This window comes from Aegilops tauschii, chromosome 5, assembly GCF_002575655.3.
Source record: "Aegilops tauschii subsp. strangulata cultivar AL8/78 chromosome 5, Aet v6.0, whole genome shotgun sequence".
Lineage (NCBI taxonomy): Eukaryota > Viridiplantae > Streptophyta > Magnoliopsida > Poales > Poaceae > Aegilops > Aegilops tauschii.
This window is the reverse complement of record NC_053039.3, coordinates 557,472,217-557,497,909: the sequence shown is the minus strand read 5'-3', so window position 1 is coordinate 557,497,909 and position 25,693 is coordinate 557,472,217. Positions and strand designations below refer to the sequence as shown.

General features: G+C 41.6%; 1 protein-coding gene across 1 annotated transcript; it reads left to right on the top strand.

The window, feature by feature from the left end:
* Positions 1–15,366: 15,366 nt before the first annotated feature.
* LOC109776344 (protein NUCLEOLAR FACTOR 1) lies at positions 15,367–25,467 on the top strand. Its single transcript, XM_020334986.4, has 23 exons — positions 15,367–15,806; positions 15,900–15,965; positions 16,738–16,912; positions 17,170–17,311; positions 17,800–17,905; positions 18,936–19,036; positions 19,121–19,243; positions 19,492–19,572; positions 19,765–19,910; positions 20,361–20,433; positions 20,569–20,646; positions 21,351–21,389; positions 21,472–21,560; positions 21,747–21,811; positions 22,175–22,221; positions 22,305–22,364; positions 22,569–22,640; positions 23,787–23,816; positions 24,260–24,354; positions 24,484–24,589; positions 24,710–24,772; positions 24,883–24,954; positions 25,186–25,467. The coding sequence occupies exons 1-23, from the start codon at positions 15,764–15,766 to the stop codon at positions 25,258–25,260; spliced, it is 1,947 nt and encodes a 648-aa protein (XP_020190575.1). The 5' UTR covers positions 15,367–15,763; the 3' UTR covers positions 25,261–25,467.
* Positions 25,468–25,693: the final 226 nt, after the last annotated feature.

The following is a 25,693-nucleotide window of genomic DNA, read 5'->3' as shown; positions in this document are numbered from 1 at the left end:
CCATAGGGGCGCAGCATCTCATCTCTAGGTAACCAATTGTCAGTCCATATTCTAGTTGATTCGCCATTACCTATTCTTTTGATCAGACCTTGTTTCAGAATGTCACGCCCCTCAATGACCGACCTCCAGACCTGGCTTGGATGGCTGCCGAGGGAAGCTCCAAGAATTGTTGTCTCTGGATAGTAAACAATTTTTAGAACTCTTGCACTCAACGAATCAGGGCTTTGCAAAAGACGCCATGATTTCCTTGCAAGCAAGGCTAGATTAAAAATCTCAATATCTTTGAAGCCTAGGCCTCCCATACTTTTCGGCTGTGTCATATCCTTCCATGACACCAAGTGTGGTTTCCTTTTTCCGTCCTTAGAACCCCACGAAAACTTCCTAATGAGCTTGTTTAAATGTTCACATAAGCCTCTCGGTAACTTGAAGCATGACATGGAGTAAACCGGTACTGCTGTGCCACTCATTTGACCAAGACCTCTTTTCCAGCCGATGACAGAGTTCTCTCTATCCACCCTTGTATTCTGTTCCACAGCCTATCTCTGACATATTTGATGTTGGGGAACGTAGTAATTTCAAAAAAAAATCCTACGCACACGCAAGATCATGGTGATGCATAGCAACGAGAGGGGAGAGTGTGTCCACGTACCCTCGTAGACCGAAAACGGAAGCGTTATGACAACGCGGTTGATGTAGTCGTACGTCTTCACGATCAACCGATCTTCAGTACCGAATATACGGCACCTTCGTGTTCAGCACACATTTAGCTCGGTGACGTCCCGCGAACTCACGATCCAGTAGAGCTCGAAGAAGAGTTTCATCAGCACGACGGCGTGATGACAATGTTGATGAAGTTACCGACGCAGGGATTCGCCTAAGCACCGCTACGATATGACCGAGGTGGATTATGGTGGAGGGGGGCACCGCACACGGATGGGAGAGATCAATGATCAACTTGTGTGTCTATGGGGTGCCCCCTGGCCACGTATATAAAGGAGTGGAGAAGGGGGGAGGGCCGGCCTAGCTATGGCGCGCTCTGGAGGAGTCCTACTCCCACCGGGAGTAGGATTCCCCCCTTCCAAGTAGTAGGAGTAGGAGAGAAGGAAGGGGAAGAGAGAAGAGAAGGAAGGAGGGGGCGCAGCCCCTCCCCCTAGTCCAATTCGGACTAGGCCTTGGGAGGGCGCGCGGCCTGCCTATCTCTCTCCCCTAAAGCCCAATAAGACCCATATACTTCTTCCCCGTATTCCCGTAACTCCCTGGTACTCCGAAAAATATCCGAACCACTCGGAACCTTTCCGATGTCCGAATATAGTCGTCCAATATATCGATCTTTACATCTCGACCATTTCGAGACTCCTCGTCATGTCTCCGATCTCATCCGGGACTCCGAACTACCTTCGGTATATCAAAATACATAAACTCATAATACAAATCGTCACAGAACTTTAAGCATGCGGACCCTACGGGTTCGAGAACTATGTAGACATGACCGAGACACGTCTCCGGTCAATAACCAATAGCGGAACCTGGATGCTCATATTGGTTCCTACATATTCTACGAAGATCTTTATCGGTCAAACCGCATAACAACATACGTTGTTCCCTTTGTCATCGGTATGTTACTTGCCCGAGATTCGATCGTCGGTATCTCAATACCTAGCTCAATCTCGTTACCGGCAAGTCTCTTTACTCGTTCCGTAATGCATCATCCTGCAACTAACTCATTAGTTACATTGCTTGCAAGGCTTATAGTGATGTGCATTACCGAGAGGGCCCAGAGATACCTCTCCGACAATCGGAGTGACAAATCCTAATCTTGATCTATGCCAACTCAAGAAGTACCATCGGAGACACCTGTAGAGCACCTTTATAATCACCCAGTTACGTTGTGACGTTGGTAGCACACAAAGTGTTCCTCCGGTAATCGGGAGTTGCATAATCTCATAGTCATAGGAACATGTATAAGTCATGAAGAAAGCAATAGCAATATACTAAACGATCGTATGCTAAGCTAACGGAATGGGTCAAGTCAATCACATCATTCTCTAATGATGTGATCCCGTTAATCAAATGAGAACTCATGTCTATGGCTAGGAAACTTAACCATCTTTGATTCAACGAGCTAGTCAAGTAGAGGCATACTAGTGACACTTTGTTTGTCTACGTATTCACACATGTATTATGTTTCCGGTTAATACAATTCTAGCATGAGTAATAAACATTTATCATGAAATAAGGAAATAAATAATAACTTTATTATTGCCTCTAGGACATATTTTCTTCAGTCTCCCAATTGCACTAGAGTCAATAATCTAGTTCACATCGCCATGTGATTTAACACCAATAGTTCACATCACCATGTGATTAACACCCATAGTTCACATCGTCATGTGACCAACACCCAAAGGGTTTACTAGAGTCAATAATCTAGTTCACATCGCTATGTGATTAACACTCAAAGAGTACTAAGGTGTGATTATGTTTTGCTTGTGAGAGAAGTTTAGTCAACGTGTCTGCCACATTCAAATCCGTATGTATTTTGCAAATTTCTATGTCAACAATGCTCTGCACGGAGCTACTCTAGCTAATTGCTCCCACTTTCAATATGTATCCAGATTGAGACTTAGAGTCATCTGGATCAGTGTCAAAACTTGCATTGACGTAACCCTTTACGATGAACCTTTTGTCACCTCCATAATCGAGAAACATATCCTTATTCCACTAAGGATAATTTTGACCGATGTCCAGTGATCTACTCCTAGATCACTATTGTACTCCCTTGCTAAACTCAGTGTAGGGTATACAATAGATCTGGTACACAGCATGACATACTTTATAGAACCTATGGCTGAGGCACAGGGAATGACTTTCATTCTCTTTCTATCTTCTGCCGTGGTCGGGCTTTCAGTCTTACTCAATTTCACACCTTATAACACAGGCAAGAACTCGTTCTTTGACTGTTCCATTTTGAACTACTTCAAAATCTTGTCAAGGTATGTACTCATTGAAAAAACTTATCAAGCGTCTTGATCTATCTCTATAGATCTTGATGCTCAATATGTAAGCAGCTTCACCGAGGTCTTTATTTGAAAAACTCATTTCAAATACTCCTTTATGCCTTCCAGAAAATTCTACATTATTTTCGATCAACAATATGTCATTCACATATATTTATCAGAAATGTGTAGTGCTCCCACTCACTTTCTTGTAAATACAGGCTTCACCGCAAGTCTGTATAAAACTATATGCTTTGATCAACTCATCAAAGCGTATATTCCAACTCCGAGATGCTTGCACCAGTCCATAGATGGATCGCTGGAGCTTGTACATTTTGTTAGCACCTTTAGGATCGACAAAACCTTCTGGTTGCATCATATACAACTCTTCTTTAAGAAATTCATTAAGGAATGTAGTTTTGACATCCATTTGCCAGATTTCATAAAATGTGGCAATTTGCTAACATGATTCGGACAGACTTAAGCATCGCTACGAGTGAGAAAATCTCATCATAGTCAACACCTTGAACTTGTCGAAAACCTTTTGCGACAATTCTAGCTTTGAAGATAGTAACACTACTATCAGCGTCCGTCTTCCTCTTGAAGATCCATTTATTTTCTATGGCTTTCCGATCATCGGGCAAGTCAACCAAAGTCCACACTTTGTTCTCATACATGGATCCCATCTCAGATTTCATGGCCTCAAGCCATTTCGCGGAATCTGGGCTCATCATCGCTTCCTCATAGTTCGTAGGTTCATCATGGTCAAGTAACATGACCTCCAGAATAGGATTACTGTACCACTCTGGTGTGGATCTTACTCTGGTTGACCTACGAGGTTTGGTAGTGACTTGATCTGAAGTTACATGATCATCATCATTAGCTTCCTCACTAATTGGTGTAGGAGTCACAGGAACAGATTTCTGTGATGAACTACTTTCCAATAAGGGAGCAGGTACAGTTACCTCATCAAGTTCTACTTTCCTCCCGCTCACTTCTTTCGAGAGAAACTCCTTCTCTAGAAAGGATCCATTCTTAGCAACGAATATCTTGCCTTCGGATCCGTGATAGAAGGTGTACCCAACAATTTCTTTTTGGGTATCCAATGAAGACGCACTTCTCCGATTTGGGTTCGAGCTTATCAGGTTAAAACTTTTTCACATAAGCATCGCAACCCTAAACTTTAAGAAACGACAACTTAGATTTCTTGCCAAACCACAGTGCATACGATGTCGTCTCAACGGATTTAGATGGTGCCCTATTTAACGTGAATGTAGCTGTCTCTAATGCATAACCCCAAAACGATAGTGGTAAATCAGTAAGAGACATCATTGATCGCACCATATCTAATAAAGTACGTTTATGACGTTCGGACACACCATTACGCTGTGGTGTTCCAGGTGGCGTGAGTTGTGAAACTATTGCATATTGTTTTAAATGAAGACCAAACTCGTAACTCAAATATTCGTCTCCGCGATCAGATCGTAGAAACTTTATTTTCTTGTTATGATGATTTTCCACTTCACTCTGAAATTCTTTGAACTTTTCAAATGTTTCAGACTTATGTTTCATCAAGTAGATATACCCATATCTGCTCAAATCATCTGTGAAGGACAGAAAATAACAATACCCGCCGCGAGCCTCAATACTCATCGGACCGTATACATCAGTATGTATTATTTCCAATAAGTCAGTTGCTCGCTCCATTGTTCCGGAGAACGGAGTTTTAGTCGTCTTGCTCATGAGGCATGGTTCGCAAGCATCAAGTGATTCCAAAAGCCCATCAGCATGGAGTTTCTTCATGCGCTTTACACCAATATGACCTAAACGGCAGTGCCACAAATAAGTTGCACTATCATTATTAACTTTGCATCTTTTGGCTTCAATATTATCAATATGTGTATCACTACAATCGAGATCCAACAAACCATTTTCATTGGGTGTATGACCATAGAAGGTTTTATTCATGTAAATAGAACAACAATTATTCTCTAACTTAAATGAATAACCGTATTGCAATAAACATGATCAAATCATATACATGCTCAACGCAAACACCAAATAACACTTATTTAGGTTCAACACTAATCCCGAAAGTATAGGGAGTGTGCGATGATGATCATATCAATCTTGGAACTACTTCCAACACACATCGTCACCTCGCCCTTAACTAGTTTCTGTTCATTCTGCAACTCCCGTTTCGAGTTACTACTCTTAGCAACTGAACCAGTATCAAATGCCGAGGGGTTGCTATAAACACTAGTAAAGTACACATCAATAACATGTATATCAAATATAGCTTTGTTCACTTTTCCATCCTTCTTATCCGCCAAATACTTGGGGCAGTTCCGCTTTCAGTGACCAGTCCCTTTGCAGTAGAAGCACTTAGTCTCAGGCTTAGGTCTAGACTTGGGCTTCTTCACTTGAGCAGCAACTTGCTTGCCGTTCTTCTTGAAGTTCCCCTTCTTCCCTTTGCCCTTTTCTTGAAACTAGTGGTCTTGTCAACCATCAACACTTGATGTTTTTCTTGATTTCTACCATCGTCGATTTCAGCATCACGAAGAGCTTGGGAATCATTTCCGTTGTCCCTTGCATATTATAGTTCATCACGAAGTTCTAGTAACTTGGTGATAGTGACTAGAGAACTCTGTCAATCACTATCTTATCTGGAAGATTAACTCCCACTTGATTCAAGTGATTGTAGTACTCAGACATTCTGAGAACATGCTCACTAGCTGAGCTATTCTCCTCCATCTTGTAGGCGAAGTACTTGTCAAAAGTCTCATACCTTTCGACATGGGCATGAGTCTGAAATACTAATTTCAACTCTTGGAACATCTCATATGCTCCGTGGCGTTTCAAAAACGTCTTTGAAGCCCCGATTCCAAGCCGTAAAGCATGGTGCACTAAACTATCAAGTAGTCATCATATCGAGCTTGCCAAACGTTCATAACGCCTGCATTTGCTCCTGCAATCGGTCTGTCACCTAGCGGTGCATCAAGGAAATAATTCTTCTGTGCAGCAATGAGGATAATCCTCAGATCACGGATCCAATCCGCATCATTGCTACTAACATCTTTCAACTTAGTTTTCTCTAGGAACATATCAAAAATAAAACAGGGGAGCTAAACGCGAGCTATTGATCTACAACATAGATATGCTAATACTACCAGGACTAAGTTCATGATAAATTAAAGTTCAATTAATCATATTACTTAAGAACTCCCACTTAGATAGACATCCCTCTAATCATCTAAGTGATCACGTGATCCATATCAACTAAACCATGTCCGATCATCACGTGAGATGGAGTAGTTTTCAATGGTGAACATCACTATGTTGATCAGATCTACTATACGATTCACGCTCGACCTTTCGGTCTCAGTGTTCCGAGGCCATATCTGCATATGCTAGGCTCGTCAAGTTTAACCCAAGTATTTCTGCGTGTGCAAAACTGGCTTGCACCCGTTGTATGTGAACGTAGAGCTTACCACACCCGATCATCACGTGGTGTCTCGGCACGACGAACTTTGGCAACGGTGCATACTCAGGGAGAACACTTGTACTTTGAAATTTAGTGAGAGATCATCTTATAATGCTACCGTCAATCAAAGCAAAATAAGATGCATAAAAGATAAACATCACATGCAATCAATATAAGTGATATGATATGGCCATCATCATCTTGTGCCTTTGATCTCCATCTCCAAAGCACCGTCATGATCACCATTGTCACCGGCGCGACACCTTGATCTCCATCGTAGCATCGTTGTCGTCTCGCTAACTATTGCTTCTATGACTATCGCTACCGCTTAGTGATAAAGTAAAGCAATTACAGGGTGACTGCATTGCATACAAAAAAGCGACAACCATATGGCTCCTGCCAGTTGCCGATAACTCCGTTACAAAACATGATCATCTCATACAATAAAATATAGCATCATGCCTTGACCATATCATATCACAACATGCCCTGCAAAAACAAGTTAGATGTCCTCTACTTTGTTGTTGCAAGTTTACGTGGCTGCTACGGGCTGAGCAAGAACCGTTCTTACCTACGCATCAAAACCATAACGATATTTCGTCAAGTATGTGTTGTTTTAACCTTCACAAGGACCGGGCGTAGCCACACTCGATTCAACTAAAGTTGGAGAAACTGACACCCGCCAGCCACCTGTGTGCGAAGTACGTCGGTAGAACCAGTCGTACGCGTAATGTCGGTCCGGGCCGCTTCATCCAACAATACCGCCAAATCAAAGTGTGACATGCTGGTGAGCAGTATGACTAGTATCGGCCACAACTCACTTGTGTTCTACTCGTGCATATAACATCTACGCATAAACCTGGCTCGGATGCCACTGTTGGGGAACGTAGTAATTTCAAAAAAATTCCTACGCACACGCAAGATCATGGTGATGCATAGCAACGATAGGGGAGAGTGTGTCCACGTACCCTCGTAGACCGAAAACGGAAGCGTTATGACAACGCGGTTGATGTAGTCGTACGTCTTCACGATCGACCGATCTTCAGTACCGAATGTACGGCACCTCCGTGTTCAGCACACGTTCAGCTCGGTGACGTCCCACGAACTCACGATCCAGTAGAGCTCGAAGGAGAGTTTCGTCAGCACGACGGCGTGATGACAATGTTGATGAAGTTACCGACGTAGGGCTTCGCCTAATCACCGCTACGATATGACCGAGGTGGATTATGGTGGAGGGGGGCACCGTACACGGCTGAGAGAGATCAATGATCAACTTGTGTGTCTATGGGGTGCCCCCTGGCCACGTATATAAAGGAGTGGAGAAGGGGGGAAGGCCGGCCTAGCTATGGCACGCCCTGTAGGAGTCCTACTCCCACCGGGAGTAGGATCCCCCCCCCTTCCAAGTAGTAGGAGTAGGAGAGAAGGAAGGGGAAGAGAGAAGAGAAGGAAGGAGGGGGCATAGCCCCTCCCCCTAGTCCAATTCGGACTAGGCCTTGGGGGGCGCGCCGCCTGCCTCTCTCTCTCTCCCCTAAAGCCCAATAAGGCCCATATACTTCTTCCCCGTACTCCCGTAACTCCCCAGCACTCCAAAAATACCCGAACCACTCGGAACCTTTCCGATGTCCGAATATAGTCGTCCAATATATCGATCTTTACGTCTCGACCATTTTGAGACTCCTCGTCATGTCTCCGATCTCATCCGGGACTCCGAACTACTTTCGGTACATCAAAACACATAAACTCATAATACAAATCGTCACAGAACTTTAAGCGTGCGGACCCTATGGGTTCGAGAACTATGTATACATGACCGAGACACGTCTCCGGTCAATAACCAATAGCAGAACCTGGATGCTCATATTGGTTCCTACATATTCTACGAAAATCTTTATCGGTCAAACCGCATAATAACATACGTTGTTCCCTTTGTCATCGGTATGTTACTTGCCCGAGATTCGATCGTCGGTATCTCAATACCTAGCTCAATCTCGTTACCGGCAAGTCTCTTTACTCGTTCCGTAATGCATCATCCCGCAACTAACTCATTAGTTACATTGCTTGCAAGGCTTATAGTGATGTGCATTACCGAGAGGGCCCAGAGATACCTCTCCGACAATCGGAGTGACAAATCCTAATCTTGATCTATGCCAACTCAACAAGTACCATCGGAGACACCTGTAGAGCACCTTTATAATCACCCAGTTACGTTGTGACGTTTGGTAGCACACAAAGTGTTCCTCCAGTAATCGGGAGTTGCATAATCTCATAGTCATAGGAACATGTATAAGTCATGAAGAAAGCAATAGCAATATACTAAACGATCGTATGCTAAGCTAACGGAATGGGTCAAGTCAATCACATCATTCTCTAATGATGTGATCCCGTTAATCAAATGAGAACTCATGTCTATGGTTAGGAAACTTAACCATCTTTGATTCAACGAGCTAGTCAAGTAGAGGCATACTAGTGACACTCTGTTTGTCTATATATTCACACATGTATTATGTTTCCGGTTAGTACAATTCTAGCATGAATAATAAACATTTATCATGAAATAAGGAAATAAATAATAACTTTATTATTGCCTCTAGGGCATATTTCCTTCATTTGAAAGCCCCGTTTTTTGAATTTCCAATGTCAGACGGCATACCCAGATATTTCTCATTCAGTGTCTCATTGGGGACATTCAATATACCTTTTATAGTATGACGCGTAATTTTTGGAACTCCTTTGCTAAAAAAGATTGATGACTTGGTGTAATATATGCGCTGTCCAGAGGCCTGGCAATATATATCCAACACATGGTTGACCTCAGCTGCTCCAACACTATTTGCCTTAAAAAACAGCAGGCTGTTATCTGCGAATAAGAGATGATTCACCGGTGGCGCCGTAGGTGCCACTTGTAGACCACTCATGTTTGATGTCTCACTTCTAGATTTAAGGAGGCACGGAAGACCCTCTGCTGCAATCAAGAACAAGTATGGAGAGTCCCCTTGACGGATACCTCGCGAAGGTTTAAATTCCTCTAATTTTTGTCCATTGAACATAACAGAAAAATTTACGGAGCTTACCATGCCCATAACAACATCCACCCATTTAGTTGTGAAGCCCAGCTTGAGCATGATAGCTCGTAAATAGGACCATTCCACCTTGTCATAGGCCTTCATCATGTCAAGTTTAAGAGCACATGACTGATGCTTCTTTGCTTTGTTATGCTTCATGAAATGAAGACATTCATAAGCAGTGATGATATTGTCTATGATTAGTCTCCCTGGAACGAATGCTGACTGTTCCTCTGAAATAATTTCAGGCAAGACTAGTTTCAATCTGTTAGCAATGACCTTAGATGCTATCTTGTAGAGCACATTACATAAACTGATAGGGCGGAACTGTGACAAGAGGGTTGGGTTTTTTACCTTTGGTATAAGCACCAATACAGTTTTATTTATGGATTCCGCTGACTCGGTGCCATCAACAATCCTCAAGACAGCCTTGGTGACTTCCTCACCACATATTTCCCAATGACGCTGAAAAAAGTATGCCGGGAAACCGTCTGGACCGGGTGCTTTGATCGGGAACATCTGGAATAGAGCCACTTTAACTTCTTCTCCTGAGTACGGGGCATTCAGCGCCTCGTTCATTGCCATAGTCACCTTGCATGGTACAGTATTGAGAACTTGGTCCATGTTCTGGACTCCCTCTGCAGTGTACAATTCTTTGTAAAAAGAAGTGGTGAGCTCCTCCATCTCCTCTTTAATCTCAGTCATCTGGCCAACTGGACGTTGGAGCGATTTTATCTGATTTTTCCGGCGAGGACGGCTAGCTCGCAAGTGGAAAAAATAAGTATTTTTATCTCCATGGGCCAACCACTCTAGGCGTGCCCTCTGGCGCCATAGCATCTCCTCCCGGTGGTATAATTCTACTAACCGGTCTGTTACCTTGATTTCAGCATGACTTGGGGAGTTTCTGGTTGGTACCGATCAAAGTGCTGCCAGTTCTTTTTTAAGTCGCACAATCTCCTGTCGCACACTTTCAAAGTGGGAGCGATCCCAAGAAGATAGGTCGCCCGCTAGCTTATCCAGTTTCGCACAGGAGAGAGTTGACCTGGGCCGGCCCATTGACGTTGGAGTGATTTTATTTATGGATTCCGCTGACTCGGTGCCATCTACAATCCTCAAGACAGCCTTGGTGACTTCCTCACCACATATTTCCCAATGACGCTGAAAAAAGTGTGCCGGGAAACCGTCTGGACCGGGTGCTTTGATCGGGAACATCTGGAATAGAGCCATTTAACTTCTTCTCCCGAGTACGGGCCATTCAGCGCCTCATTCATTGCCATAGTCACCTTGCATGGTACAATATTGAGAACTTGGTCCATGTTCTGGACTCCCTCTGCAGTGTACAATTCTTTGTGAAAAGAAGTGGTGAGCTCCTCCATCTCCTCTTTAATCTCAGTCATCTGGTCATCTGGACGTTGGAGCGATTTAATCTGATTTTTCCAGCGACGACCGCTAGCTAGCTCGCAAGTGGAAAAATAAGTATTTTTATTTCCATGGGGCAACCATTCTAGGCGTGCCCTCTGACGCCATAGCATCTCCTCCCGGTGGTATAATTCTACTAACCGGTCTGTTACCTTGATTTCAGCATGACTTGGGGAGTTTCTGGTTGGTACCGATCGAAGTGGTGCCAGTTCTTTTTTAACGCGCAATCTCCTGTCGCACACTTCCAAAGTGGGAGCGATCCCAAGAACAATCTCCTGTCGCGCACTTCCAAAGTGGGAGCGATCCCAAGAAGATAGGTCGCCCGCTAGCCTATCCAGTTTCGCACAGGAGAGAGCTGACCTGGGCCGGCCCATTGACGTTAGCGCGCAGATAAAAATCAGCAAAAGAAAGGCATGGAAAAATAAGTATTTTTATTTCCATGGGGCAACCATTCTAGGCGTGCCCTCTGACGCCATAGCATCTCCTCCCGGTGGTATAATTCTACTAACCGGTCTGTTACCTTGATTTCAGCATGACTTGGGGAGTTTCTGGTTGGTACCGATCGAAGTGGTGCCAGTTCTTTTTTAACGCGCAATCTCCTGTCGCACACTTCCAAAGTGGGAGCGATCCCAAGAACAATCTCCTGTCGCGCACTTCCAAAGTGGGAGCGATCCCAAGAAGATAGGTCGCCCGCTAGCCTATCCAGTTTCGCACAGGAGAGAGCTGACCTGGGCCGGCCCATTGACGTTAGCGCGCAGATAAAAATCAGCAAAAGAAAGGCATGAGTTGAGAGTCGAACCAGCGACCACCTCCACATCCGCCGTGCTTTTACCACCGCAACCAAATCACACCAATGAAATATTGGCAGCCTGATATTTTAATAAACGACCGACAGGGATAAAACTTAAAAAAGAAATCGAAAAAAACAGTACGTGAACTAGAGGGGTCGAACACACGACCTCTATCGAGTCAACCGCGTCGCTAGCTACTGTAGTTTCTGCAATTTGTTCTCTATAAATAAAAACCCGGTTTAAATAATTATAAGCCACAGATTTTTTTGAAAATCCGAACCTGATTTTACTTTTGACAAAAGTACATGTTTTTCGGAATTTATAAACGCTAACATTTTCGGAATTTATGAAATTCATTTTTTTGAAAAGTATCAAACAAAAATTATAATTATATTTTTTCTGAAATTTCTGAACCAAATTCGAAAACAGGAACATTTTTCAAAAAACTGAAAAACATCTTGAAAAAAAGAAAATAAAAGTGAACAGGAAGAATTTTTCAAAAAAAGGAACATTTTTTGAATTCCAATTTTTTTTGGAAACATGAACAAATTTTGCACGCGAACAAATTTTGAATTTCCCAAACATTTTTTTTAAAACATGAAGGTTTTGGAATTTATGAACAATTCTTAAAGCGCGAACATTTTTTGAATCTTGAGAACAAATTTTGAAACGGAGAAAGTTTTCGAAGCGCGAACAAAATTTTAAAGCACGAACATTTTTTTAATTTGAAGGACAAATTTTGAAATGGAGAACAACTTTTAGAAATCCCAAACAAGTTTGGAAGCATGAATTGTTTTGGAATACGAGAACAAAAAATTGAAATCCGGTACATTTTCTAAATTTTGAAAGTTTTGAACATTTTTGTGTAATGAGAACATTTTTTGAATTTTAAGAACATTTTTTGGAAACATGAACGTTTTGGAATTTGTGAACAATTTTGAAGGACCTCAATAAGTGTCGAACGTTCCGTATTTAAACATGCTAATCCAAACTTTTTTCATGGCAACTTTAGTTAAGGCGATGTTGACAAACATGGCAATTTTCTGACAAAAAATGAAACTGGAACGAAGTTGCCATGTGTTAACAACTAAAGTTGCCACCTCGCAGCAACTAAAGTTGCCATCAAAAAACGTTCGGGGTGACATGCTTAAAATCCGAACGTTCCGAATTTGTCTATTCCATTTTTTAAAGCACAAATATTTTTTTTAATCTTGAGAACAAATTTTGGAACGAAGAACAAACTTCGAAGCACGGATTTTTTTAAAGCATGGACATTTTTTGAATCTTGATAATAAATTTTGAAATGGCGAACAATTTTGAAAAATCCCTACAAATTTGGAAGTGTGAATTTTTTTTGAATACGTGAACAAAAAATTGAAATCCGGTACATTTTTCTGAATTTCGAAAGTTTTAAACATTTTTGTGTAATGAGAATAATTTTTGAATTTGACAACATTTTTTCGAAAGCTGAACATTTTTTTTTGGAAACATGAACAAAACTTGAATATTTTGAAAAAAAGAGAAGAAAGGAAAAAACAAAAAGAGAAATTGAATTGAAAAGGGAAAGTGAAAGAAGAAACAGAAACCAGAAAAAAGAAAAAAGAAAAGGAAACAAAAACAAAAAAGAAAAAAACCCGATAAAAAACGAAAAAACCGATTCAGGGAACCTCCTAGAAGGTCCCCAAAACCGGTGGTAACCGCAACTGGGCCAGCCCAAATCGTCCGCGGGGGGGGGGGGGGGGGGGGGGGGGTGGAGCCTCGTCAATTCGCCGCAAAATGCGGCGAATAGGGTTTTCCATACATATATTCACTCTATGAATGCACACACGCACACTCTATTCCTATGAGCACATACGCATAGTCACTATAACACATACACCCACATCTACATACACATACTCACTCTATGTCTTGAGATTGACGAAGTCATCATAGGTGGTTCGTTGTCGACGGGGACGTCGTCTCCCACAGAAAAAAAATTCCGCCTTTATGAGACACCAAAGCGTCAAACATGAGATTTGATCCCTGATGGACAAGGGTACCACCACCCTCTACCATCCAAACATAGGCTTGATGCTCCGAGGGTGTGTAATTTTGGAAGAACAATGTCAATGTTTTCTTTTTCTAAGTCGTGCATGGAGTGAGATGCGATAATAATGGTGGTTAAATGTTGAACAAAATTTCAAAGGCGATAAGGAGGCGACATCTTTTCCCCTTGATGCACTGGCGTGGCTGTTGCCGTGTGTTCCCCTGCCCTCCGCTACAACGGTTGGAGGGCGGCAGAACTCTGGATATGTGTGACTAGTTCTTGTCCTGTAGGGTTATCCATTTTTTCATCATCCATGAAGTTGGGGTAGTAGTGATGATGAGAATAATGGTTCCTCAATTTTCTCCACTTCGATTGCCTTCCTCAGAGGGGCTTCAATGAGTCAAGAATGGCATCGATCGCCTAAAATCCAATCTAGCACGATTCATGTTTCTCCATGGCAGTGGCGTCATATGAAGGGGGTGGAGTCGCGGCGAGTTTTTGTTCTTCATTTCATATATGTCCATTTAAGTTCTACCAAATATGACTCTATCGGGGAAATTCTGAGGTTTATGTCCTTGTCCTCTGCCTGGGCAGAGTTGGGATTACCCTCTGGCCCATCTCGACGCCAACTTTTTGAAGACGATGATTTGTCGAGATCGCGGCCGCCAACTCTTTTGGTCTAAATCGACGATTTTTTGGTCACAATTTCTACAAGCTCCTACGTTTCCACAAGATTGCTCTGGTAAGACGAAGGCCCAGGGACATCAACAAGAATTACTCATGGCGCACTGCTAAGAGATGCATAAGGGAGATGTTGTTGTTTTATTTAATGAACTACCTGTAATTTCTTATTCTTTTATGTGTTTTTTTGGTTTTCACTCGATTTTGTTAGTATATTTTTGTTTTCCTTTCTTAATTCACAATTTTTTCAAATTCTTGAACTTCTTTAAATTGATGAACATCCGTCAAATTTGTAAAATTTTATCTAATTCATTTTTTTCAAATTCACGAACTTGTTTTTACGTTCACAAACTTTTTTCTAATTCATGAACATTTTTCAAATTCAAGATTCAAATTAATGATATTTTTCACATTTGTTGTTATTTTAATTCGTGAATTTTTTTATCTATGTTCCTATTTTTTTTCAAAAGTACGAAATTTTAAGTATAATAAAAAAAGGGAAGTCGGTTTTTCCCCTAAACCCGTACGTATTTGTTTTTTGAGAAAACCTAAACCAGTAGGTAATGGTTTTTCTCGAAGGAGCAGCGGGCGAACGATCGGGTCCAGGCGTCCAGCGAGCGGAGACTGCTAATGGGCCAGCCCAACCGAGGCGTGGAATCAGCCCCTGAGGCCTCATTTGGCGCGAGTGGGTTGAAGGGGTTTCGAGAGGATTTTCCTCGCGTGGGTCAGAAACCCCAAAAAACCACGTTGGCCCATTTGGTACAGGAGGTTTGCATGGGCCAATCCTCTCTAATCCACGCGAACCCACGCGACTCGTAACCCTCGTCGAGCGACTCAGCGAATCGCTCGTCCCATTGCACGCCGCCAGCGAGAGGAAGAGCCGCCGCCGATTCATTTTGTCCCGCCGCCACCGAGGGGAAGAGCCGCCGCCGCCGCCACCGAGGGGAAGAGCCGCCGCCGCCGCCACCGAGGGGAAGAGCCGCCGCCGCCGCCACCGAGGGGAAGAGCCCCGCCGCCGCCACAGAGGGGAGGAGCCCCGCCGGCGAGAGGAGGAGCCCCGACGCCGCCGCCCGACTCTGCCCGACGCCCCGACGCCGGCGTTACTCCTCCAGCATACTGGTCTCCTCTCCTCTAGCTGTTGTGCCCGCCTCTGCGCCGCTCCGTGCTGCTCGCCAGCGAGCCGCCCCTGTCAAGAGCCGCCGACACCGTCCACCCCGGCCGTACGCGCCCCCAAGCCCCCCTGCGCCCCCCTGCGCCGACGCCCCGGGCCGTCCAGCCCCACTGGTAGCCACTGATTAGTGATGGCGAAGCTGAAGCTCGTCCCTTCGACGGATACTCCACGAGGTACGAAACCTTAGTCGCTGTCTCTTGCCTGAAGCTTTGAATTTGTGCCTTGCTCGGTTCCTCTCCCCTCATGTCGCTGTCGTGTGGTTTCAGGTCAGAAGAGGCGCCGTGAGAAGCCCCAAAGGCCGGTGCTTGACGACGATCTTCGTGACTCTTCAGGTTTGCTTTTCGTTACAGTTCTGTAGGCGTTAATTGGTAGTGCTTCGATTTCCTCCTCACTTGTTTCGTGCTAAAATTATTATGTGGAATTGTATGCTGGTGCTTGGTGAAGCCTTGCGTTCTAGAGGAAAATGAGTAAATGGCAACTCAATATCTGGGGTCAGTTGTTTAGTTTCTACTTAGAAGCTGAGGTACCGTGGTAGTACAGGCTAGAAAGTGGTACATGCTAGAAAAATGTCTGGGCATACTTCAAAAATAATTTATTTCCATCCATTTAAGACTCAGTAAGTATGTAACTGTCTAACTTAGATATACATGATTCATGAACCTTCTCCAGGTTATTCGTAAAGTTTTGATGATCTTATTAGTGGATTGGAAGGGGTGTAGTTTCACGGTTGAATGTTTTTCTTTCTAATATAGATATTACTAGTCCACCTCTTCTTCTAATTCAATTTCTTCTCTACTCATTTTGAACCAAACTTTACTTTTTTGTGTTCTTGGACGTATGGTTTATTCTCTACTGTTTTTGTGCTCTTGGAGGTATTGTTTATTCTCTATTGGGTTGTACATTTCGCATCTAGTAACATAAAGCGAAAAGGTGCTCTTCATAGGTTTCACCAACCAAATATTTTATAGGGAGGTTACTGATGCTAGAGTGGTGTTATTTTGGCAGACATTATGACTGGCTCAATATTCTTTGCAGAGTGATGTGCAATGTGTCAGTATGACCTTTTCAATTTTCGGTGCTTAATTACTTGAGTATTGCATGCAGCTGGAATCATAGCAGTGAAGGCTGTTCGACGTGAGAAACCATCCAATGAGAGCCCTCAAGTCCTACATCAGAATGATGACGATGACTCAGATGATTGCAATGTTTCCAGTGAGGATGAGGCACATTATATGATAAGCAATAAAAGTGATGCTTTGGATGAAATGGAGTCGTCATGGTTAGTGCTATTAATGCAACAATATCCACATTTTTTTCTTCAGTGACTGGGACGCATATTATTGCTATTGTAAATGAACAAGTATTATATTAGTTTATATTATATCGGTCATTCAGTTTTTGGTTATAGTGTATTATGTCTAGGTTTAAGAATGCTTGTTTGATGTTGTCTCTACTGCATCATTTTATTTTCTTGCATTATATGTATGATATGTTCATATAACTCGTTCTAATACCATCCCTTTTTGTGTGTTCCAGTTCATTTCAGCGTCATGTTACTCACGTGCTAGCAAATGATGAAGTCAATGCATTAGTGAATCAGAAGAGTAAATTTAAATGGGAGATGCCTGCAGAGGACATTCCAAAATCCAAATGGGTTGGAACAGGTGAAAAAATTAAGGTACTTCATGGAATTATTTCATCATGATACACTCTCATTAAATTATTTTGATTGATATCTTGTTTCTCCTTGAAATGCGGGTCACTGAAATTGAGCCTTTGATAGCTGTATATATATGTGTAATTTGAAGACCAAAATTTCATGTTCATCATGTGTTTAAATCACCTTATGACCTATATTCATGTTATAACACTTTTTGTGAGGGGTTACTATGGTGCATTTCTCTGTTCCACAGCCATCTGCAGTTACTTGCAATATGTTTGCAGTGGTACGTGAAGTGTGCTTTTTCAACGAGCAACTCCTGCTGAAATATTTGTCCCTGCTCCTCTGTGCTTGTGTACTTGATCCATTAAATTAGTTATCAAATTACTGAACTGCTTCATGCTGAGTTATCAACTTCATTAGTAGTGCAGGGATGTTTTTCTGAATAATAAATACTTCAGGCAGCTTGATATTGAAAGCTGGTTCTTAGTGCTTTGTACTTTCAGGGAGCTTCTGATGACCCTTTTGTTGATGTCAAAGGAAAATTGAAGGACCACTGGCAAAAAATCCTCTCTGATGACTTGAATTATAGATCGAGGTTCTTCTCACTTTGTAAGTTCTCCTATTTGATTATCTTTTAGTTAGTGCCTTATTTCACAAATGACATGACTCAGTAGAACATTAAAGTTGCCCAGTTTAGAATTGGTGTGTACTAAAAGCGCATGCCATTCATTACCTTATGATATTAATTAACCAATAGTGCTTCCTGAGAGGAATAAGAGAGTTATTTTTCTAGAATTCACGAAGATCCATATTTCTTATTAGTTCTTGTAGCACATCCCAACAACAGAAAAGTGGACATAATATTAGTTGGATCAGGACTTACAACTGTAAATTCCATGAGATGACACTTATTCTACGTGTTTGTGTGTGATAACTCTAAAACTGATCTCCAAAGTGAACTAGGAAGATTTTTTCTTTCCCAAAGAAGCCGGCAGGAGCTTCTCTGCCCAATCTGCTAGTAGGGGAAAGTAAAGATTTTAGGATACATTCTTCCAGATGGAAGACTGCGTCCCTTTAAGGCTCTCAACTGATCCAGATGTGGGCTTTCATTTATTCCTCTTGACCTGAAGGATTGAAACTATTTTGTTCACATACAAGCTGAACATGTTTTGGGTGGGTGTTTTTGTTGGGTAGGTGGGTGGATGGGTGGGGTCTTCTGTTTCCCTCCTCTGCAGAACGAGTTAATACTGTCCATAACTTGTGAAAACAGTAAATGCCCCTGAGAATTGGTGAATTTATTAATCCTACTTTGTCAGGTGCCCGTCTTGGTGAATTTGGCGTATAGGAACATAAAGTACCTTTTGTGGTTCCCTTATCCTAAAGATTATGCTGTGCACGTCTTTTCTTGATCCATATTCTCGCTATTTTTGAGAAAAGAATTATTACCAATATGGTTTTAGGCTTTTAGCATATACATACCAAGTTACCTACTCCATTTATACACCTTGTTTCTCGTATAATTAAGCATATCTAAGACAAATTGTGGCGTAACATGTCATGCTTCCTCCCTAAAATGGTGTAGTGCGCTCTCTCTACCACTTTTTTTAAGTGTATTTCTAATCCTAATCATCTATTACAGGTAATAGCTATCGTGACATAATGCATTGTAATAAGAAGCCATTTTATCTTAAGGGTAGTAAGGTGGATTCCAGTACTATGGACGCATATCTTATGCATGCTGTAAGTTTCACAATCCCTATTTGGTAGCATTATTACTGTACCTGTTATGATGCTGACTAATGTGCAATATTGTCACAATGGCAGTTGAGCCATGTTCATAGGACAAGAGATGTTGTCATTAAGAATGATGCGAAGCTTAGGAATGATGCTAACACAGATGTTATGGAGGACGACTCATACCGCGATCAGGGTTTTACACGTCCAAAGGTATATGTCAGATAGTCGCAACACATTTGGGAAAACGGTATCTTATTTGGCATTATGTATTGCATAGATGTGTGCTGGGCTACAGTTGCTTGACAATTAACAGCACTATTTTATCAAGAAAATGCTATGTCTCATTTTGTTAAGAGTAAATGTTGTTGTACCTCCATTTATACACAGCTTGTAATTTTGCTGTATCTTGATCTGTTGAACTAATCGCTATTTTCTTTTGTATTATATCATGACCTTAGGTTCTTTTCTTGTTACCTCTCAAAAGCATTGCACGACGCATTGTGAAGAGATTAATCCAATTATCTCCGCTGACACAAAAGGTAATATTTGACCTTTGCAGCTACTCTTACAGATAGCATCTGAATATCAATTTCTCTGAAATACGCTGCCAAATTATACCATGAATTCCATTTGGATCTGCAAATCATTTGCATATATAATTTATGGTTGCTGGTTCAGTTATTATTTTGCTCTGGTGCTAATAAATAGAGAATTCTTACTTTTATTTGTAGGATAATTCTATGGGACAATTCAAGAAAGAGTTTGGCGAATCAGATGATGAACTGGAGGAGCCAAATAGTTCAAAACCAACAGACTTTAACCTTCTGTTTGCTGGGGATGTTGAAGATCACTTTCTTTTTGGAATAAAATTTACAAAGTAAGTGTGCTGTTAATTTTTCCTTGTAATAATTTTCTAGTTGTGAGGACTAGTACGTCTACTATGTACTCTCCACAGTTTTTTTGTCAACAGCTCAATTGTTTTCTTCAGTTTTCATTGCCAATCACAGGCTTCTGAAGTGAACATGAGTATGTTAAAGGAATAGGCAAATCCTCAGCAGAAGCAGAAGCAATTACAAAAATTATAATTATAACTCATATTCACTTGTTTGTTAAGACTTCATCTTGTAAAATGTTTCAGTATCTTTTGTGTTTTGTGAACCTTTTGGTTACTCTTTTGTTATCTGCACTGTGAGATCTCATGCTTTTAGCAAACTATATGTCCTTAAATTCGTTATTCCTTTCACATTGATATTTTTATATTTACACAGGATTCTATATTTATATAAGATTTCTTAAAAAGTTAATGTTTTAACTAATGCTTCTGCAGGAAATCTGTTAAGTTATACAGCAATTTCTACGCTTCTGATATCATAGTTGCATCTCCTTTAGCGCTTAAACTTGTAAGTACTCTTTAACAAAGGTTTCTTAATACACTTAATTAGTCATGATTACTTATGTGCCCAGCAGCTGTATATTTTTATTGTTCTGGGGACACCTCATAGGCAACTGACCTTATTATACCTGCCTGTTATCAGAAAATTGATGGAGGTGAAGTTACCAAGAAAAAGGGACGTCCCAAGGAAAACGATTCTGATTTCCTGTCATCAATTGAAGTTAGTTGCACTCGAAACCATATACTATTTTCTATTTACTACTATCTCCAGTCCTATATATTAGTTCATTTTTGATAACCATTAGTGTGTGTAAATAATCTATTTCAGTCTGTAAACATTGATTGAATGAATTTCTTGAAAGTTCAAGTATTTTGTCATCATTTTGAAGGGGGTATAAGTTTCAAATTAAATTTCCCTAGCTGCATGTTCAGTGGACAAACATTTCAATAAACTACACGTCAATTCCTGTTAATTGCTCCAGAATGTTATGCTTGGGATGTGTCCAAATGGTAATTGACAGAGCTCTGGCTATTGCAACGCTTGTCCAGAGTACCCGTAGCTCAACGATGTTTAGTTTAAACCTTGTATTTCATTGAATTATTAACTTCCAGTTCTTTGATTTGGGTATATTTTAAAACTTGTAGTTCTTTGACTCATGAATATTTTAAAACTTGTAGCACTCTGACCATGTGCCAAGAAACTTAGTTTGAGAGAAGTTACTCATACTTGGTACATTGGTCTCAGAAGTATTTCACAATACTTCAGAGTTGCTAATGTATTGTAATAAGAAACCCTGTGTTTCAGTCTGTATAGTTGAAGCCATGATAAGTCAACATAGACTTCCATAAAGGAACAGTAACTGTGCACATTCAGTTTTTTTCTGTGTGCAAGCTCTAAATTATGAATACATTTATTCTGTGCAGATAGTGGTTGTTGATTACGCAGATGTGATATCTATGCAGGTTAAACTCCAACTCAAATAATTTACTGTACTTATTTTCTGATGCCTGCTGGTAAAAATAACTGTGTTATTTATAAATGTAGAATTGGTCGCATCTGCATGCTGTTCTTGAACAACTAAATCATTTGCCATCAAAAGAGCATGTAACCAATGTGATGCGGATCAGGCCATGGTAATTCTTTTTTTAGTGGATATTTATTCCTGTATGGCATCTTCTATTGCCGTACTTCTATCTATAAGAGTATAAGGCGCCAACTCACTGTATTGTGAACTGCAAAAAGACTTGGAAATTTATTCCTGATTTGATGTTTGTGAGGTCAGTTTCATGCTTGTTACATTTTCTTTATTTGGCTATAAGGTACCTGGATGAGCAAGCACGGTACTATCGGCAGACAATAATATTAAGTTCGTATCTTACGCCAGGTATGGAATTTCACTTGGAACTCTGGCCATCATTGGATTCCAATTTTTCTAGGCTGCAGCTTCTATCATTCAGTTGAATTTTCAGTATCAACTAAAATTAAACTAGTTATGCTTTTTAATCATGATCTGCATTTATTTGCTAAACATTATTATTATTTTTGCGAGTGGTGTATCTGTCCCCTGGTGTTATGCATGGTTCTTTGGTATTCAAAATTGCTTGCATTAGTTGTGCATGTCTAAAGTGACACTTGCTATTCTATTCTTAATTGTGCTACACAGAGTGGACCTTCTATTTATTTGCATCATCATCTACTTGTTTACTTACAAACCTATTTATGTTCTAATTTTTTGCCTGCTGAGCAGAGATGAATGCTTTGTTCAACGGATCATGTCTAAATTACGAGGGGAAGGTATATATAGTATGCTGGAAGTCACTAAGCTATTTGCCGTGTTGGACTCATGTTTCTAACATGCCGGAACTCAACCTTTTCAGGTTAAGCTGGCGACTGAGTTTACAGGTGTTCTTCCCAAAATACAGCTTGAAATACGGCAGGTCAGTTAATTCATTGTCTCTCCAGACTCCCATCGCATCATTGCAAATTTACTGTCCAGATATGTCCAGTGCATCTGAACAAAATTTGATGCCAAGAATCAGGGCTTTTGCTGAGTTTTCTAATAAATTTTGGATTGGTTCGCTCAGCAGACACATCTTAGTGCTAAAACAGTATTGATGAAATTACAAATGTTTTTCACACAGGTGTATGAACGATTTGATGCATCTTCTATTGGTGAACTTGATGATGCCCGCTTTGAATATTTCTGCACAAAGGTGAGTCCATTTGTCCTTGTACTGCATGCTTGACAAATGCATTATGGAATTTAGCACATTCGGCTCATTTTCACAACTATCACTTGTCCTTTTACAGTACTTAATTCATGTGTAAACTACTGTATGTAAACAATTAGTAAGGGGAAGCAACCTAAATCCTTATCTGGATGTGGTGCCCCCTCCAAATCAGCCTGTGCCTTCTCCGCTGTGTCCACAGCCATGGGTCCTCGTTGCCGGTGGCTGTATGTCATGCCCCACATGACATCTCTCCCCTCGTCAAGCAGCTTGTCCTCGAGCTGAAACTGAGGGTAGTGTTGGACAAACTCATCAAGGTGCTCCCAAATAGCATCGCTAGGAGCTGTGCCCTCCCAGTGGACAAGGACATGACTGATTCCATGATGTAGGCATGGAGCACTCTGGGCGGGGGCAGGCATCGTGTTAGTGCGCTGACGGGAAGAGTGAGCTGGAGCTCATGGTGCTTCCTGGTATGCTGCTGAGCCTGCAGCAACCGTGCGCGGACCTCTTGGAGAAACTCATTCTTATTGCAGTCGTGTAATGCAGTATGGCCGGAAGCCACCTTGGCGTCGTTCTGCGTGTAATCCACTCCATCAAGGCCAGTGGCTGTCAGCCATTGACCGACCTCAACAGAAGTTTTTTTTGACAGAACCTCAACAGAAGTTGTGTGCAAGAACGAGCAGAAGGATTTCTAGCATTGGTGTAATGCAGGGTCCCGTTTGGACACTTAGGCGACAAGGTGTCCTGCCAGCGCCTCGCAATTTTGCCCGCCTTAGGCGCTTTGGCGTCAGGGCGGTGCGTGCTCGCCTTACTGCCTTAAGAAATAAGAAGTTTAAACCCAATCATCCAAATCAAGTGCTCCAGCAAAATTGTAAACTTAGACATGGCCAAAAATTAGCAACAAGCTGGGACATGTAGTTGTAGACAGAAGTGCTGATCCCACATGATATCATGGCTCACAACTAATCGCTTTCAGTGTTAGGCGCCGTGTAAAATTATGAGGTCGTATACAGTTTTATTTGGCCACTTCTTATGGTCATGACTCTTAATTATTGGAACAAATCTAACATTTTTTTTCGTTTCTATATATGTGTATCCTATTATTGACTATTTTATGATGTAATGATACAGGTGTACCCAAAGATTCAGGAGTCAGATGAGGTATTGTTTCTTCTATATAGTCGTAATATCTGCAATGCTGTCATGTTCACTTAAATTTGGTATTTCTTGACGTTGGTAGGAGGATTAGCTTTAAATGTCAACCTGTAGGAGTTAGGCCCTGATAGTTAATTAAAACGTTAGGGGGGTAAGAATTCAAGAAACTGTGTCTGCATCTGACAGCACATAGCATTTTGGAGGGATATAACCAAACATACCATTTTGTAGCAGTGGGATGTACATACTTAATGTTATTATCGCCCAGGAAAATTTTACAACAGTATTTGTCGGAGGTGTACCAGAATGTTGTGCATTTTGCAGTAAATCTTGTCGGTGGATGTGCCATACTTGTCTGGAAATGGCACCATGTTGGAGGAAATTTTTATGTTAGTAGATTGGAAATGTCATGTGCAATATTTCTCTAATTGTTTGTTGCAAATATGCAGGGCGGAGTGTTGCTATTTGCCAGTTCCTATTTTGAATACATTAGGCTGAGCAGTTTTTTGAAATCTCAGGATGCTTCTTTCTGTAGAATTGGGGAGTAAGTGGATCTTCCTTATTCTTATAGCTTATATTTTTGTTCAACTACTAAAAGGGGTCTGCTCTCAGTCTTCATTTTTATCATGAATATGTTTCGTATAGTAACTACCTATATGTGCTCATATATTAGGGCGACGTCACAACAGGATATATCTCGTGCAAGACTCTGGTTCTTTGAGGGCCAGAAGAAGATCTTGCTTTATAGTGAGAGATCTCACTTCTTCCACAGATACAAGGTCGTAACATCTGAAAGGCCGTCCCTACTTGTTATGATGTGTGCTCTCGCTGCCGTTCATGAGCATGCACCTGAGTGTTCGTTTGTGTAATGTTTAAACTCGTGCTTTTTAAATATGCAGATCAGGGGAGGACATCATTTGGTTGTCTACTCATTGCCAGGGAGAAAAGATTTCTATCCAGAGGTATGTGTTGACTAGATTGTGACTGTGCAGTACGTACTATGTCTGAAGCTGTGCTGTCGAAGTTCTAAAAGATTTATCTGTCTTGACCCCGGGGTTTTCTTTTCTTTCAGCTTGTAAATATGCTCGGTGAATCAGGAAACCCCAGGTGCAATGTGCTTTTTTCTCGTCTGGACCTCCTTAAGGTGAGACGACCGTTTCATGTAAAAGTTTGGTTCCATGTACAGCACCGCAGCTACTAAGTTCGTGGCGCATCAAAGTTGGACCGTGTTGTAAAAAGCATGTTGGAGCCTGATAGTCGATAACCGGTTCATATATAGTACATTGGATTTCTTCTGTAGTTATTTTTTTTTCAGTTTGATTGTGTTTGAGCGCCTAGCAAACAAGTTAACATGGGCCGACATTTTCTGTTGCAGCTGGAGCGGATCGTTGGAACATCGTCTGCACGGAGGCTGATTTCTTCCGACAAGGATATGTTTGTCTTCTGCTGACCGTGCGCGTTGAGCGTATGCCAGACTAGAATTTTGGAACATGAACTGAAATCCGCTGTTGACTAGTACAGTACAACTGAAAGTTTTTGTACTATCTGAAGTTGCAGTAGCGGATGTAGACGATTAATGCCTCCAGATTTGTTTCTCCTCGTCAATCTTGAGAATTCTTGTTCCACGGAGCCTTAGTCGTTGTGCCAAACGCCACCAGTTATGTGCCTCCTCTCGTTTTTGTTGGCACCGCTTCAGGTATTTTGGGGGAACGTCCAGCTAACTTTAGCATCGGCCATATTTTATTGATCAAGTATAGATGGTGCAGCTGATTGAAAAAAAACTCGAAACAAAATCCGTCTGATCCATGGGGAAGACGATCAAATTGGAGGAAAATCCACCCTTGGACCGACGACCCCATTGTCTCCACCCTGTAGGGGTCTGA

Coding starts and splice junctions, on each gene's coding strand:
- LOC109776344 (XM_020334986.4), top strand. CDS start 15,764: ATGGCGAAGCTGAAGCTCGTCCCTTCGACGGATACTCCACGAG. Junction 17,312..17,799: donor GAACAGGTGAAAAAATTAAG/GTACTTCATGGA, acceptor TTGTACTTTCAG/GGAGCTTCTGATGACCCTTT. Junction 24,355..24,483: donor TCTTTCTGTAGAATTGGGGA/GTAAGTGGATCT, acceptor CTCATATATTAG/GGCGACGTCACAACAGGATA.